Genomic DNA, 17570 nt, shown 5'->3' on the forward strand with positions numbered 1-17570 from the left:
TTTGTAAACATGATGAAAAGCACTGATAAAACACACATTTAATTCATACAGTGACTATTGGTAGCTGTTTAATGTTAAAACAGAAACACAGTGAAAGCATGACCTGCTGACTTGGTTACAGCAGCTCAAACTATTTACCTTACATGGGCAAAGACATCTACCATGCAAGAAAAAAAAAAAAGAGGAAGGCTTACACAAAATACAGCAGCAAATAACCACAAGGGTGATTACATGAATGGATGGTTTTTTTTGTTGTTTTCTTAGTTTCCTTTTAGGCTGATCATTTAAAAAAAACTTAGATTTTTTTTCTTAGGAAAGCTCAAGGAATCTATCTGGGACCCAGGATTTGCAACTGGCTACTTGAGCTTTTATCATGCTTGCAATTAAACATCATAACTGCCAATTTGTTGAAATAAATGGAATACAACATAATTAAATAATCCTTGGAACACACAACAAATATTCACTCTACATCATGTAGCTGTCATTCAGACAAAAATGGGATTTGCAAGTTGACTATATCCTTTTAAGAAAATACTGATTCTGTATTTACAGATCTATCTTGAGCCTTGCAAGCAGCATGCAACAGCCAAGAAGTGTAAGTTTTTCCCATTTTTCCAGCAAGGCACTGACTTAACCTTCAGAGTTAAAATTACTTACATTGGAAAAGCAGCATCATAAAAGGGAGGTAATAAAAAATATGCTATTTATACTAAAGGAGCAAGCATTTTTTTTCCTGCATGAATAATCTCTCTCCTTTCTTTTAAGTCTCTCGCACTGCATCCTAAATCTGGGCATTGGCAGGTTAAATACATGTTCACCTCTATTTTCCCTTCTGTCCTCCCTCTAAGTGATCTTGATCAAGAGCGAGATTAGAAGTAGATCAGACACAGCCTGCACCTATCTGTCCACATTTTATCTGCTACTATACCTGCAGTAAGCAAAAGAGCAATGCAAAAAACATATTGCTAGGAATTCCTTGAGCTTGCAGTACTTGAATAAAGCCTTGTATCCACTGTGCACAACAGCTGTCCTTGGCATTTAACAAGCATTGGTTGTAATGTCTGGCTGCAACATCCCAGAGCAAATTTTCTCTCAGGTAGAGCTAACTTGGTCAGTGTGAAATCATTTCAACACCGACAGGAAGCTAGAAGCATTGTGGCTAAACTCATTCAGCCAGTTATCTTAATTTCTTTCTTGAACCTGGAAGCTACCCAGAAACATTATTTAAAAGTCCCTGTTCCAGGCAAGAGTTCCAGGTCCCAAGGGAGAGAGACTTCAGCTGCTCCAGAAAACTGTTGCACAAAAACTTCTAAGCTATGTAGAGGCATCAAAAAGTATTGCTCTATAAGAGCATTGGTTTGTTCACATTAAACTACTGTAAAGACAGGCAACATAAATCATTGATGCATCTAATGCCCTTTACTACAGACAAGCACTTTTATTCATAATCTGTAAAGCGGATATATGCTCTTAGTTGTAATTACATGAAACATTTTGTAACGCTACTTAGGTTTAGATAACAGCTTTTTATTAATTTTGGCATTTCCCCAGTAAAGATGTCACTTTTCAGATAAATTCAGATAAAGAGCAGATGAGGAAAATATCTCTTAATCTCATCAACGTCCTTGCGCACAATACAAAATCCAAGAGAAGGGAGAACCACTCAAAGTCCTGCAGATAAACCACGTGTCATCACTTAGTTTGGACATTATCAATTAGCGATAATGGAAGGTATTGTGGTGGGAGAAAACTCCCTGGGGTTCATTGTCTAGCTGCATAGGAAGCAGACAACATGAGTAAAGTTTTACTGCAGTATATTTGCTCGAGCAATGACCATTAAGCCAACAAAGAGGCAAAATGGCCCACCCCTAAAGGGTGGGGCGATCTTTTATACTTTTTACAACAAGACAAGACTACAGGGTTAACAAAAGCAATACTTGGGCGGTGCTTCACAAATCTTCATAACAGCATATTTCTATTAAGCTGAACTAGCACTTTTTAAAAGCTAAAAGTTAAGTAACAGTAACATTATGATACGTTAGCAAGAACTTGCAGTGGTAGATACTTCTTAAGGACACGATCACTGTACTTAGAACAATGGCTTCTTTGTCTTATCTTGTTCCTTGCTGTAGCTGATTTTACAGCACACAGACACAGATCCACTTGCTGCATTTTACTCAGAAAATGCTTAATACAGTTAAAATGATTACTTGACACAAACAAAGGCTTAGCTATCATTCTGCCTTGTGGTCAGCGGCATTGCTAGGCCACAGGTCATGCCTTGTATTTAGCTGCAAAGCTAATACTTCTTAATAATCCAAATTATTGTTAACCTAACAGTATGCTATCAGAAAACTATTCTATTTCAGGGTAATAACAAACATGCTCACCACAGTATGACACTGACTGGGCTAAAAAGCTGGCCTGGTGAGAAAAACAGCACTCTGTTCTAATCACTTCTGTCTAATTATATCAGCTCTGATATTGGCCTGATATATTTAGTATGCGAAGTGTTACATACTAATTGCATTAAGAATAGAATCAACTCTTTCAGAAATTCAAGCAGCTGAAGAGACTTGAGCTTTTTAACTTTAATTAAAATGAACTATTATTCATAAAGACAGAGGAATTCCTGCAAGGGCAGTCATAAAAAAAACTAGAACTCTTGGTTCCAAAATGATACCTTTTATTAGACCAACTGGGAAATCGCAAGAAAATTGTCCTTTTCTACAAGCTTTCGGGATCAAAGTCCCTTCGTCGGGCTCTGGGAAAAGTATAGATGGTACAAGATGGTAAAAAATCCCCATAGGTAGGAAATAAACTTCATTTGGTAGGAAATAAACTTCATTTTTGCACAAAGTACACCCCTGTAAGGGCAGTCGAAATTTTGGATCTTCATCTTCAGACAGATGTATTGGTTCAACATTACTTTAAGTGTTTATTCAGTGACATGTATAACTAAATTATAACGTAAGTGAGATGACAACCGTTTAAACACCAGGGCTCGAGCCCAAGTTATTACAATTATGCTGGTTCGTAGGTTTAGTTATGACGATAAGAAATGAGATCCTGTCTCTAAGGAAGAGATTCCCCAAACCCAAAATTCACATCTGCCCCCTCCTCAAATTCAAAGAACTGAACTATACAGCTCCTCTGTGAATAAGCTGCCTTTCCTTTCATGAACTTTCCCCAAAACACCTGGAAAAGGAACTGGCTTTCACAGAGAAGGTTCTTTTCCAGGTGAATAATCCTTCAAAATAGTCTGACCAGATTTGTAACTGCACAGGCCTCTATGCTACTGACAACATACATTTCAGACAAGCCTGAAACTGACTCTTGTCATGCTGATTTCTGGGGAGACATCATCAGTTTTTGGCTGAAACTGGGACAGAACAGGGCACTTACATAACCTGCTACAAGGCAAATGACATTTGCGTCTCGGCAATTTATTATTTACTTTGTACACCGGTCAAAAAGATTGAGCGGGGCTTTGTGCTGCAAGCAAGTACTAATGTCACAGGTCCAGGCTCTGTCAAAGGTGCAAGTTGGTTATGCTCAGCTACTCTTGCACTTCATGCAAAGTAGCACAAAAGCAGAGGTACGAGGAGATGGAAGTGCACTAGAACACCAGTGCTACAGCTAATATAACAGTTTTGGTGAGCTGTTGAAGGCTGCAAGGGTACACCTCTTGTCCAACTGTTAAGCCCAGCCCCTTGGCAGGTGCCCCACCCTCTTGGCAGGTGCCCCACCCCCTGACTGCCATCTTAGGATCAGAAGTCCCACCCCAATCCCCTGACCTTTGCCACCATAAGTCCCTCCCCTTGCCCCAGAAGTACACCTTTTGGGAAGTGGGGGGTATCCAACACCACAGGTGCGTCTGATACTGCCAGGGGCAAAAGCCTGAGCTATCTATGTACTTGGCCTTTGATGAAGACAGCTTGGCCTGAAAATGTACCTCACCTGTGAGCTGCCCTTCTGTTCTCTCCTGCCACATCTTGATCTTACTGGATAAGCAGAAGCCTCCCAATGTCACTGGGGCTACGCTTGTGGGGCCATGGATCTTTCCCACAGGGCTCCTGCCTCCCCTTTACCCATCCACACACCAACCAGGTACTCCCAACATGAAAAATTGATTGTAAATCAAGGAAAAGAAATAAATTTCATACACCTGACACCCAGCCAGGGTTGTCGCAATGTCTCAGTGTTCTTTTAAGGTCTCAGGGTGTGACCCTCTGTCGGATCGGATCTGCTTCGGCCATTCTGCCAGTTCTTATATAGTCCTTAACTCGTATTTAGTCAACAAGCAAGTCTGCTCCAGACAGGTCTTTCCCCATGAGCAAATGGTCCAACCGAAACAATAAAGAAACAGTAATACAAAACATAATGCATTTGGACCCGCCAATCCTCTCACGTACGTGTGGGCTCCGATCCTACCACGCTGGACCCTCTCTGCCTTCAGATCTGTCTGTCTCTCGACCACTTCTGGCTGCCGTGGGTCCCCATCAGCTGTTCCAAGCTCTAGGCACCTTCTGCCAGGCACTCCTCTGAGTGCCTGGGCTTCACATGTGCTCTCCCTCTGGTGCAGACTGCCTACTGGGCACTGGACCACAGACTTTCTGGACCGCAGACTCTCTGCAGCCCCGGTTCTGCTCCTAGGTGTCTCCCTGTTACACCAGCCTTCCTCTCTAGCCGGCGCCAAGCTTCCAGTTATACTAAACCTAGGAACCAGCATAATTGTAATAACCTGGGCTTGAGCCCTGGTGTTTAAATGATTGTCATTTCACTTATGGTATAATTTAGTTATACATGAATAAACACTTAATGTTGAACCAATACTAGGAACAAGTAATTTTGTTATAATCCCAATATTACTTAATATTGTACCATAATGAGAACACGGTCAGTAGGGCTAACCATACCTTGTCCTGTATCCACAGTTGCATCACAAGTAGGGCAAGGAGGTGATCCTCCCCCCTCTACGCGACACTGGTCAGGACGCAGCTGGAGTACTGTGTCCAGTTCTGGGTGCCACACTTCAGGAGGGATGTGGACAGCATTGAGAGGGTCCAAAGGAGGGCCATTCACATGATCTGGGGACAGCAGGGCAGACCCTGTGAGGACCTTAACCTGTTCAGCCTTAGCAAGAGAAGGCTGCGGGGGGACCTGGTGGCTATAAACTTACTAGGGGGGGACCAGCGGGATTTGGGAGAGACCTTGTTCCCCCAAGCCCCTCCCGTAGTAACAAGGAATAACAGCCATAAGTTGCTAGAGAGTAGGTTTAGACTAGACATCTGAAGGCACTACTTCACAGTCAAGGCGGCTAGGATCTGGAACCAACTTCCAAGGGGAGTGGTGATGGCTCCTCCCCTGGGGGTCTTTAAGAGGAGGCTTGACGTTTACCTGGCTGGGGTCATTTGAGCTCAGTTTTCTCTCCTGCCCAGGGCAGGGAGTCAAACTAGAAGATCTACAAGGTCCCTTCCGACCCTACATCTATGAATCTATGAATACCGGAAGCTGCAGCTGGTTTGCCTATGTGCAGTGAGCACACGCTTCTGAAGCGTGGCTGTTGTTGCGCCTGCCGCTTTTGCTGCTCCCCCGCCACTGATGAAGCTCCTGCCAGGAGATAAGAGGCACGATTGGCCCTTACCGGGTCCACTGGTTCTTCCCTGGTGCCCCAAGACGAGTTCCTGAGGTCTCAATGTCCTGTGTTTCTCGGAACACTGGGAGTCGATCTCCTGCAGGGAATTTGCAGTCTTGGAACTAGAAGTGCTGCCCTGTCACCTGGTCCATAATGTAACAAGGCCTGCCCACCCAACACTAAACCTTGCCCCCTTCGCCGCCATGTTGACTGCCCTGTTGAGCCACCATGTTGGTCCTAGAACCTCCTGCCCCCATCACATGGTCCCTGACATCAGAAGGTCCACCCTTTGACTGGGAAACACTGCCCCTCCACAGGGCCCACTGTCATGGTGCATGGCCTATCCCTGGAGCCCCAAAGTTCACCCCCTAGGTCATGCCTGTGCCTCATGACCTATCAGGTAGTGAGGGGTTGTGACCCCTCTAACAACCTGGCCCATTGCCCTTGACCAATCAGTGGGGATTCCACGAGCATTGGACCTCCCTGAGAACAGCACCGAACCAACTGAGTGGAGGTCCACACCCATGAAGTCTTTCAGAAGGTATCATTTTAACAGTTTATAGAAAAAAAAAAATAGTACTTAAAATAACACTTCTACTATACTTTAATTTTATTTTAAAAACATAATTTTTGTCATGGTTTATGGTTGAGTAGTGTATATAGAAACAATTGTATAATAGCTTAAAATAATTGTATATTGAGCCCTGGTGTGGGGGGCAAGCAAAGCTTCCTGGCCCGTCAAGTGCTGCAAGTGGGAGAGGAACAAGGGGAGGAACACTCATGGACCCGGGGTCTGAGACAGCCTGAGCTCTCAGAAGCCCCTGGCTCCCCCTAGGAGGCAGCAGGAGCTCCTGCAACCAGTGCCTCTGGGCCAAGAGGTAGCAGGTGCTGATGCCACTACACAGCTGCAGTGGGGCAGCCTTGCAGCCCTGTTCCTGAAGGCAGCACCTCCCACCTCAGCAGGTGAAGGGCTCAGGGGTTATCAGTGATGCTGGGTGAAGGCCAGGATCCCACTTCATGTCTGGAGTGGAATGTTCTCTCCTAGTGACTTCAGTGGCACCCCAACCCTGCTGCAGGCAGGGCCACATGGACATAGAATAGAATATTAGGGTTGGAAGGGACCTCAGGAGGCCATCTAGTCCAACCTCCTGCTCAAAGCAAGCCCACCCCCAAATAAATCATCCCAGCCAAGGCTTGGTCTAGCCAGGTCTTAAAAACCTCCAAGGATGGAAAAACCACAACACCTCTGGGTAACCTGGTCCAGTGTTTTACTACCCACCTAGTAAGAAAATTCTTCCTAATATGTAACCTAAACGTGCTTGCTGCAACTTGAGACCGTTGCTCCTTGTTCTGTCATCTGCCATCACTGAGAATAGCCTAGCTCCATCCTCTTTCGAACTTCCCTTCTGGTAGTTGAAGGCTGCTATTAAATCCCACTTCAGTCTTCTCTTCTCCAGACTAAATAAGTCCAGTTCCCTCAGGCTCACCTCATAAATCATGTCCCCCAGCTCCCTCACCATTTTTGTTGCCCTCTGCTGGACTCTCTCCAATTTGTCCACATCCTTTCTGTAGTGGGTACCCAAAACTGAACACAGTTCTCCACATGTGGCCTCACCAGTGCTGAATAGAGGGGAATAATTAATTCCCTTGACTTGCTAGCAACATTCCTATCAGGGGCCCAATTACATGAGAAATGCTACTTGTGTAAGCACCCTGAATGTATGGAACAGTTCCTTCTGTGGCCAGATGATTAGGGCTGGCTGGAAAACAAATTGACATGTCAAGAAAAATACTCAAGTTCTGAAATTTTCCATTTTATTCTAGAATAGGAGAGCTTTACTTTTTTGGATGGGGGGTAAAGAGAGAAAGAGAAAGTGTGCATAAGTGCACGCTATGTATGTAGAATATCTACATCTGCACCACTGAAACAATGGCTTGCTAGGTGTACCCTCATCACCGAGTTATTTTGGGACAAATAGTTGTTTCTCTTTCTTCCTCCCCTAAACTTATACCTAGAACTAGAGAAGGCTTCTCAGCCAGAATTTTGTCAAAAGCAAGATGTTTCTCCAAAAAGTTTCAGCTTTCTAAATGGAATTTTCTAGCAGGGAACATTTCATTAAAAAATTCTCCAAGCAGTTTTAGCAATAATAACTTCTATGGACTCCACCACCAAGTTCATACATCTTTCTCTAGACATCAGGTCCTGTTGCCTCTTAGTCTTTTTAATGGATTGTGCCTGCTGCATTTCAACACTCAGATCAAGAGAAACCTCTTCTCTCCCATATACTCCAATGTTACTGGTACTCCCATTTCATAAACACATCACAGAAATCAAACCTGCCAAAAATGCATAGTTGAGAGCTCCCTGCAGCTTCTGCTCCTCTTTAGATTGCTGATCATAAGATCTGGGAAGAATCCAAACAGAGGACTTATGATCAGTGGCCACAAGGTTTTGTGACAACTACGCTGCAGAGCCTTCCTTTCACTGTACTTGATCTTTCTCAACCTGATACATTGTGATTTGCAGTCAAGGACTCAGAGGGGACAGCAAAAAGGAAACAGAACACGTGGGTTTTATATTTTATTGATGAAAAGTGCAACTACTACAAGCTGGGTTGGTTTCTTTGGAGGGAAACCAAAAAGATAAATGCCAGCTGAGACATATTTAACTGGTTATATACAACTGTGCCATTAATTATTACTGAAAACTAATCAATGTAGTCAAAATCTTCTGGAATCCCAAAGCTTTTGTCAATTCTGTTCTCTTCAAATCCAAATTTCCGTTTGGCCCAAGATTTTACTGCAAAAATGTTATCTGTGAACAGAGTGAAGAAAAATGTAAGTTAGCAATCAGAAGAGGAGAGTACCATAATCCTTGCCACAGTAAACTTTTCATCATCTCTATTTGTTTCACCTTTGGAAGATCAAAAAACTGAGACTAGCCAACTTGCTTCATACCATTTAACAGGTAGGGATAAGAGAGGAAAGAAAAAGCCAAATACTTTTTCTGCTTTTAGGAGTAACTGAGCACTGCTACAGATACTAAAGGGGCAATCAGGATCAGTAAGAGAGTGTATGTAAAAATAAAGCTACGCTCAAACTAAGTTGTTGATTACTTATGTCATTATATGTAATATGAAATTCTGCCCATATTTTATTTACCCTATCAAAAATATCACTTAAAAGATGAACTGAAGAGATCCTTAAAAAAAAAGAGCTTGGCTTGTGCCAGTTGTCATTTCAGCAGATTTTTCAAACTTCAGGAAGAGTCAGATGTAATTAAAAACTACTGAAAACATATCAACAAGCATGAATAAGATGTCCTTCCCATCTCGGGTGCCTAGCAGTTTTCACAGTTGAAGTCATCATGTAATAATGGCCCTCTAGTTTTGTTAGGCGGAGAACTGAATGCATGCCTCTGAAATGAGCAGGTTGTAACTAAACCAGACGGACTGCACTGGTATAAACAAACAGTCTAGTACAGCCACACCAAAGAATCCATGAGAAGTCTATCCCACCTCTGCAACGTGCTGTTTTAAAAAAATCTCTCACTTAAAATGTCCTGAAAATACCTACTTTAAAGTTCCCAATGCAGTCTCCCATCTGTAATGTTTCAAAAGACCAGTGGTGCACTGTGTGATAACCAGTGAACCAATTTAAATACTGGCCTTATAGAAAATCACCCCAAATACACTGTCCCATTATTACCTCCTTGTTGAATTAAGCTTGCCAACATGAAGTTGAACAAATTCCTTTACACACACACAAAGTCTGCCAAACCACAGTCAGTAGTGTCTCATTGAACTTGAGGAAAGAATGACCAGAAACAAATAATACATTTTTGTAATATAGAACACCATTTTTGTTACAAATTTTTAAAAAGAACACATACCCATGTTTTCTCCTTTTGCAGCTCACTGGAGATTTTTCAAATATAGTATTAAGAAAGCAATTGTCAAATATATTTGTCTTTAGCATAATAGTAGCATTTTACCTTTCAAAGAACGTTAAGCTAGTATTACAATAATTTGAGACAGTGTTCAATCAATTCTCTGCTGAAGTCATAATTGTTTTTTAGAACAAAGAAAAGACATTTCTACTCTTTTTGGGTTGTAGAACATATTTTAGTATAAAAGATGGAACAAATGAAATATACCAGGAAATGGGAAGGTTAAAAAATAGGTTAAAATAATTTCACAAGAACATCAGTGCAATGACCATCTTCAAAACTGTAATAGCATATAAACTGGAGGACAAAACAAGTGAAATTCTCTCGGCCAAAATAGTAACTTTATCATTCCAAAAACACTGGAATTCAGATGCAGAGCAACAACAAAATCTTTACAAAGCATTCTCAATAAAAAACAGACAGACAGATCTTTGGAAAATTTAAGGCAGGATTACAGTTAGAAAACAATTCATACAATTTTGGGGATATTCAGGTAAGTGTGACTGTGCCACTCTTACTACTAGCACCAGGGAAATTTGCTTACACCACTTCTACTAAAAGAGGAAGTTTGCTGTGCGTTTTCATATAAAACAGGTCAGATTTTGAGTTATTTGTGAGAAACACTTCCATGAATCTACTTTAAAATCATAAGGAACTGCATCTGTACCAAACCATTTTTAGGGATTTTTCTTTCCTGCACTCCTACCACCCAGGCCAATCTTAGGTTAAAAATTAAATGCAATTAAGAACACCTTGTAGGTTACAAACCACCACTTTGAATTGATTTTTGCCTCAGCACTATAACTGGAAACTGTTTACCAATGTAAATGTATACTCACCAGTCCATCTGTTGGCTGCTTCCTTGGCTACTTTGTTTGCTTGACCTGAAAAAAAAAAAAGAAAACATGTATGAACAAAGAACAGTCACTTAATGTAGCAGGCTCAAGGTGATGGGTTTTGTTTATACTGAAGAAGCCATTCCTCTATATTTTTAAGGCTCAGCCAAGCCCAAAAGTAGGTGTATGAAAAGTCACTGGCAAAGGAACACAGAAGATACTGTTTGAGGTGCCCTGAGTTTTTAAAAAATGAAACAATTCCAGTTGAATCTGTGCAAGACTCATGAACTGCCAAATAGGAGGACTGAGATTCCTGGCTTGGGACAGTAACAGAGATAACCATATCAGTCTGGAGAAAGCACTTGGCTTAAGTACTCTTACTTCTATAGCATCACAGGTGTGCATGACTCTTCATGGAAAAAGCACATAGCAACTGCAATAGTCTGTGGAAAATCTGAGTGCGGACTATGAAAGCTTACAGGAAGACAGGTAGGAAGGTTCTTGGGGCTCCATCTAAGAATGTCTTTGATAACCTGGAGAGAGAATTATGTTTCTAGAGAACAAATGTTAAAATGAGAATTCAAAACCTTTAAAAAAAAAAAAAAAAGGAATTCTACCTAGGAAAATATTTTACAGCTATTTTCATGAGACATCAATTGCTAAAAAAACCACTGTTAAGTCTTCTTGCCCTCCTTGGAAAAAAACAGAATCAAATAGGTTAACTTGAGAATTTATCAGAATCATTACACTTCTTACACATACATACACTTTGAATATCCCTAGTAGGCTTGTCAGTACTTGCATAATATTCACTTACATTGGTCAGCATGAAACCATGCTGGACACACACACACACACACACACACACACACACACACACACACACACACACACACACACTATTCATTGTCAAAGATTACACTGTGGGCAAGATTTATTTAATTATCTTGCCAAACACTCTGCTAGCACTCTGGAAGATTAGTGGTCAGTATTTCACCTTAGGTGCAGCAGTTAGTTTAGTAATTTGAGAAATGCCTACATCATAGCTAAGCTGTCTAAATTTTCTTTATAAAAGATGACCTAACAGAGGGGAAAAAAGGGATGTGTGCTCCTTTTGTTTAGGATATACAACTCAAGCCCAAAAGGTTAAAAAAAAATAGTAAGGAGAGGTTGTTTCATTTTGTTTTGTTTTGAAATTGGGAATTCAAGCCATGTCTGTCCTGAGAAACTGTAGTCTCCTTTGCATTGCCTTTGGTCCTAGAATTACTCATTGCTACATTTGTCCAGTTCTATCTGTGATAATGCCAGCACTGGCTGCATACAATAGAGAAATGATGATATTATAAGAGTATGAGAATAAAAGGTTAACAGTTAAAATGGGGAAAGATTTTTAGTCACACTGTTTATGAACTATCTGGCCTTTTTGTTTTGCTTTGATTTTTATTAAAGTCTATTCCAGGGATTGGGAACCTTTAAGAAGCAGCAGGCCGAAGCATCACAGCTAGGTCCAAATGCAGACCGCTGCTTGAGACCCAGTCATCTCAACAACCAAATGCTTTCGATTGTCCCGTTGCCAAATTGCCACTAATGTCCCAGTTCTGTGGGCTGGATGGAGTCACTTGACAAGCTGGATCTTCTAGCTCTTGGGCTATTGGTTGGCAACCCCTTGTCTATCCAACTTTAATTTTAAAGAAACATTCTATTTGTTAATAATTCAACAGCCCAACCCATTCAAATCAAGTATGCCAAGTAACAATTTGAGTGCAACTAAAAGCTTTTTTTTTCTTGGAAAGGAGAGGCTCCCCAAATACTCCAAAATTATCAACAGCCGGGTGGTTAGGTCCTTCCCTGAGAACACCAGTCTATGTAGGAGTTTCTCTTGCCTTCCCTGTTTTGTGAAAAAATTCAAGGTCTTGATTTAGATCAAACTTTTGAAATGTCAAATACTTTCATGGAATGGGAAGCCCATTCCCTGTCTGGCTCTAAACACAATATATGTGCTTTAAATCATCCAGTAAATCTCTCCAGCAAAAGTAGAATTGACATTCCTGATATTTCCTTGGCTTAAAACAAACAAACCCCAAACCAAAAACAAACAAAAAGCCACTAGCAAGATTTTAAATCTCCTGTCAGGCTCTCGTTAGATATAAAGCAATGAAAAGGGAAACAAGCCAGTTTTTTGTTTGAATTCCTACTTGGCACTTGTAAGAGCTACTGCAGAAACAATGACCTAAACATATGCAAAAGTGACCTGCAAAGATTATTTATTCCAACGTTAGTAAATACACTAAGGCATGTTGGAGATTCAGCCACCAGAACCAGTTAACTGTCAACTAAAAACATGAAAGAAGAAAATCAAAGAAAGAACCATACCAAATTCCCTTTCTTACCCTAACTATCTAAGCTTTCCTTTCCAGGACACATTTAGGACTTGACTAATTTGTAAATAGATAAAAGAAAATGTTCACAAGCAGGAAGCTCAAGATCTGGCCCTTCAGCATAGCAAAACAGTTACATTTGCTAAACAAGAGATGTCTAGTATCAGAGCAAGCTACCTGGTGAACACAGCAAGCAGGTTTTATGGATTTCTTAACAGAAACAATCGTACATCAGTGTTTCCTAACCAGTGTGTGGCAGCACAAAAGTGTGCTGTCAGAAATGAACAGCTGTGCCACAGAATTTTGCCATGGCAATGACCTACAATGGGTATGAGAATGGGGAATGCCTTAACAGGTGTGCCACAGAAAAAATTTATTAATGCAAGTGTGTCTTGCACTGGAAAAGGTTGGCAAACACTGTCATCAATCACAGAAAATCAACAGGCTTCCATGGAGATAGCTGCCAGTCAATCTGGAAAACTGCTACCAGGTACGTGCAAAATAACTAAAACCCAACCTTTTCAGGTAAGCAACTTTCACAGTGTGAAATATAATTCAGCTTCATGAAACAATAGCTGCTGCAATACTGCTCACAAGCTAGCAACCCTTAGTTCAAGAATTCTTAAGAAAGAGCAAGTACCCTCTAGCTACAGCACTGCAATTGGGATTCTGATAATAAGGTTTCTTTTGTATGTTGCAAGAGTGACATTAAATATAGACACAGCAACTATAAAAAGAATCATGAATCCTAATCCCCTATTCAAATAAGGAAATAGGGTATGTAACATTTTCTATGGTCTTGGCTTTAAGCTTTCTGCATTCAGAAGACTTGCTTCCTTCACCTCGAAAAAAATAATGGACCAAATTTGCTTTCTACACTAAACCTTTACACCTCTACAGTGCAGAAATTATACACTTGGCATTCAGAAAAACACAACTGCAAACCTCACGGTCTAAAAACTCTTCCCAACATAATGGGGCAATCAAAGAGATCAGGGTAACAGCCCATATTTTATAGGTATACAAATGAGGTGGTGAGAGGTAGTTAGTCATGTTAAGTCCAAAGTTAGACAAAAGGCAATGGAGGGTGGCACTTTCTAGACTAACTCATGCAGAGGCATGAACTTTCACAGGTTGAACAAGTTAGTCTATAGCAGGGGTGAGCAAAATATGGCCCATACACCGAATCTAGCATGTGGAGGAACTTTGACTGGCCCATAGCAGATCTCTTGCTCCCATTTAGCTCATGTGCCATCCAGCCCATGGCATGTCCTGCCACTCCTGGGCACCTAGCAGGGCTGGGGTGACTCCGTGGTTGAACTCCATTTCAAGGCGGACCAGGCCCTGGCCCCATGGAAACTGGCAGGGTACCCATGCACACAGCCCTAGCCGTAGCCGCGCCTGCTCCAGACCCACCCCGACCGGAGCAGACCAGCTGGGACCTGCACACACAGCCCTGGCCCCAGGCTGCCCTGCACCCATTCCAGACCCACCCATCCACCCACAATGAGTGGTAGTGGCTGCAGCAGCAGCCAGGCAAAAACTATTGCTGGGTGTAGGGGAAAAGCGACCACCTTCCCCCTTGCCACTGATGAGCCCTTCTTGCTGCAGCTGCCCAGAGCCTGCACCCGGGCTGCCCTGTGGCTCCTCTCCACCACTGTCACCACAGGGCATCCCGGGCATGGGTTCCAGGCAGATGCAAGAAGGGCCCAGCAATGGTGAGGAGAAGGTGGCTACTTTTCCCCTGTGCCTAGCAGCAGCTTCTGCCCAGCCGCAGCTGCAGGGTGGGCCAGGATCAGGGTCAGAGCTGTGCGCCTTGGTCCTGGCTGGTCCAGAGCTGGTCTGCTCCGGCTGAGGTGAGTACAAAGTGAGTACAGGACAAGCCAGTGCTGTGCATTCAACTGCTGCTGGGCATTGATGGCAGTGTGGAATTGCAAGGTCTGGGCTGCTTGAGTGCAGGCTCTGGGCTGCTGCGAGGGGGCAGGGTGCTGATCAGCCCATGACAGCTCCCCAAAACTGCCTATGTGGCACACAGTCCCATGTACTTGCCCACCCTTGGTCTATAAGGTATGACTGCCTTGCCAAATGAGATGGTGCTAACTTGAGGTTAACCAGAATCATTTTAGAGGATAGTTTGCAACATTATTTTGCTAGTTTAACAGAACCTTTTTATCACTCTAAAAGGAATCTTCCATTTTAATCGAAGTGAAGAGCATTTCTTAAAAAAATATGTAGCTATGTATTACAAAGCTATTAGCAACCATAAATCGTAAACCACCCACATTTTCCGATGATTCCATTGTGCCCTCTAAGAGTCCTTTGCACTTTGTTACATTTCAGCTGACATAATAAAACATGTTGCAATACTTCTAAAGTTCACAAATGCCATAAACTCAAATTCAATGGACATAAATAGAATTTGTCATTTAAATGATATTAAAACAATTTACAGCAGCTATCTACATTGATAAATTTATCTTCACGTAAGGAAATATCTCCTTTTAAGTGAAAGTGTAGATACAGTAGAAAATGTTACAGAAATGTTACCTTGTTGGGTCATAACCCTTAGCTTCAAGACATGGGCCGATGAACAAATTACACTGAGTTGCAATGAGGAGGTGAAGGGAGCAGGGGGGGCAGGGGTAACACTGTAGTTCAACTGCTCCACAGTAACCTTTTCATACATTTACTTCTATTCCATGTTAAGTAGAAGTTAAAAAACACCAGGTAACTTAGCCCTGTTCCTGGATACTTTGTGTTCTTAGGGCAACTTGTGCTATGTCACACAAGGTTAGGCCCTAGACTTTTTCAAGGGCAGTAGCAAGACTGCTAGATCTTTACTATAAGTCGGTCTTTATGTAAGTTCCTGTAAATAAAGTGTCGCTTCCACATAGCAAATCACATCAAGATACTACCAGCAGGTCACTTGCAGCTTCATACAAGAGCTATAATGCTCTGCCAATAGCTGTGGCGAGACAGGTAACACAGGACTCCACCATCTTGGTAGATGCATGGCATATACAGCATCTCTAGGCATGCTTCTTTTCCAGCCAAAAATAGCTTAGCTACTTAAAACATGTACCCCAATTTTGGGAGGCTGATTTTGCTGGAAAAGGTATATGTTATATGTAAGAAAATATGGCAACAAAGTGTGTCTAAATGTATAAAATAGTGCTTCCCTCTTTCTATATGGTGAAGTATAGCAGCACTTGAGAAAAACCTATTGAGAAGCTGATATACCTCTCTGGTACTGTGCTTTAAAGAGCCTAAGATCTTTATCAGTTTACCTTTAAAGAAAGAAAAAGAAAAAGAAGGTTAAGTCTCATCAGCACAGGCTCCCATGCCCCTTATGAAAAGGGTCAGATTGCCAGATCTCATCTCTGGAAAAAAAAATGTCTGATAGATGTTAGGGCCAGTAAGTAGCAAGATTTCTATAACCCACACTCAATGTACATAAAGAGAAAACCACAAATACTAGATTTGTGTACATACAAAAAAGTATATTTAGCTTAAATAATTTTATACTCAAAATCCCAGTATATAATTCTTTGTTTTGTAACCAAGAATACACTTGTTCTATTACCCAAACATGAGCAGAAAAAAATAAAGCAAACAGGAACCAGTATGCTTATGAAGGAAAAGTGACCACACTGACTAAGGTCTGATCCAGTGCTAAGTGAGAGTCCTTTTTTATTCCTTCAGAGGACAGAAAGGTTATTCACTTGCAAAATCCAATAACTGTATCTCCCCCCAGAGGCAATTACTGCTTCCAAAGACCATCAGTGTTTGCCTGAAGCTATTCCATATACTTTTCTTAAATATTTTTATTAGTTCCTCATGTTAGAAATACTGTAAAATGGCTCCCTCTTCCCTCAACCTTGCATGCATGACACCAGTCAAAGGCAACCTTTCAAAGCTTTTATTCTGTTATACTGTATTTAGAGACCAGGCGTACAAGTGTTTCCTAATCTGTTTTCCTTGGTAGGTTATTGGTCCAGTCACAGTCTAGCATCTTGCTCATTTCAGTAAAGTTGACCCATAAAGGGGGAAAAATAATACCAGTGCAGTCTACAGCAAACGTACAGTACTGCTGTAAGACAGGACTTGCCCTACTAGGTTACTGGAGTCAAGTACACACAACACTTGGTGCTAGAGATGCACATACATTGGTTCCATATTGGATCGGCACCAATATAGGAAAAATTGAGAATATCGGCAATCGGCTTTTTTTTGCCTGATGTGGCCAATTAATGCCCCCAGTGCATGCACACAGCTGCAGTACGCACACAGCCAGGAGTGCAGCCCAGTGGCTTGGAGAGCAGCATTAGCTAGTAAGTCTGTTGTGGTAGAAGGGGCTGGGGGGAGGGAAAGAGTGGGGGTGGGCAGATTGAGGCCCCCGTGGTGAGGGAAGGAGTGGGGCCGGTGCAGGCACTGTACAGTCGAGGTGGGACAAGACATGGGACAAAACTGAGAGCAGCTCATCTGGGGGGTGCGGGGCAGCTCCCACTGCTGCGCATACCACTGGGGGGTGGCAGGGGAATGGTGGCATATGCTCCTGGATCTGCGCATGGGATGGGGCAGGCTGCTGCTGTGGGCTGGGGCCAGGGCTGTGCTGGGCGTCACAGGGAGTGGGGCTATGGAGGGGCAATGGTGAATTTCGGGGAGGCTACAGCCTCCCTTGGAGCCCTCTCCCAGCGCCTCCTGGCCTGAGCACAGCCCAGCCCAGCTCCCCACCAGGAAGAGCTCAGCACAGACCCAGCCCTAGC

At 42.4% G+C, this 17570-nt stretch overlaps 1 protein-coding gene across 1 annotated transcript in view; it reads right to left on the reverse strand.

The window, feature by feature from the left end:
• Nucleotides 1–8209: 8209 nt before the first annotated feature.
• The window catches only part of MND1 (meiotic nuclear divisions 1), a 69485-nt gene continuing 60124 nt past the window's right edge, over nucleotides 8210–17570 (reverse strand). The window contains exons 7-8 of the mRNA XM_014593495.3: nucleotides 10430–10474; nucleotides 8210–8456 (exon numbers count right to left, since the gene is read on the reverse strand). Of these exons, the coding sequence (XP_014448981.1) occupies nucleotides 8350–8456; nucleotides 10430–10474 (152 nt within the window). The 3' untranslated portion in view covers nucleotides 8210–8349. The remainder of the gene's footprint in view (nucleotides 8457–10429; nucleotides 10475–17570) is intronic.

This window comes from Alligator mississippiensis, chromosome 2 (genome assembly GCF_030867095.1).
Source record: "Alligator mississippiensis isolate rAllMis1 chromosome 2, rAllMis1, whole genome shotgun sequence".
In the NCBI taxonomy this organism is placed as follows: domain Eukaryota; kingdom Metazoa; phylum Chordata; order Crocodylia; family Alligatoridae; genus Alligator; species Alligator mississippiensis.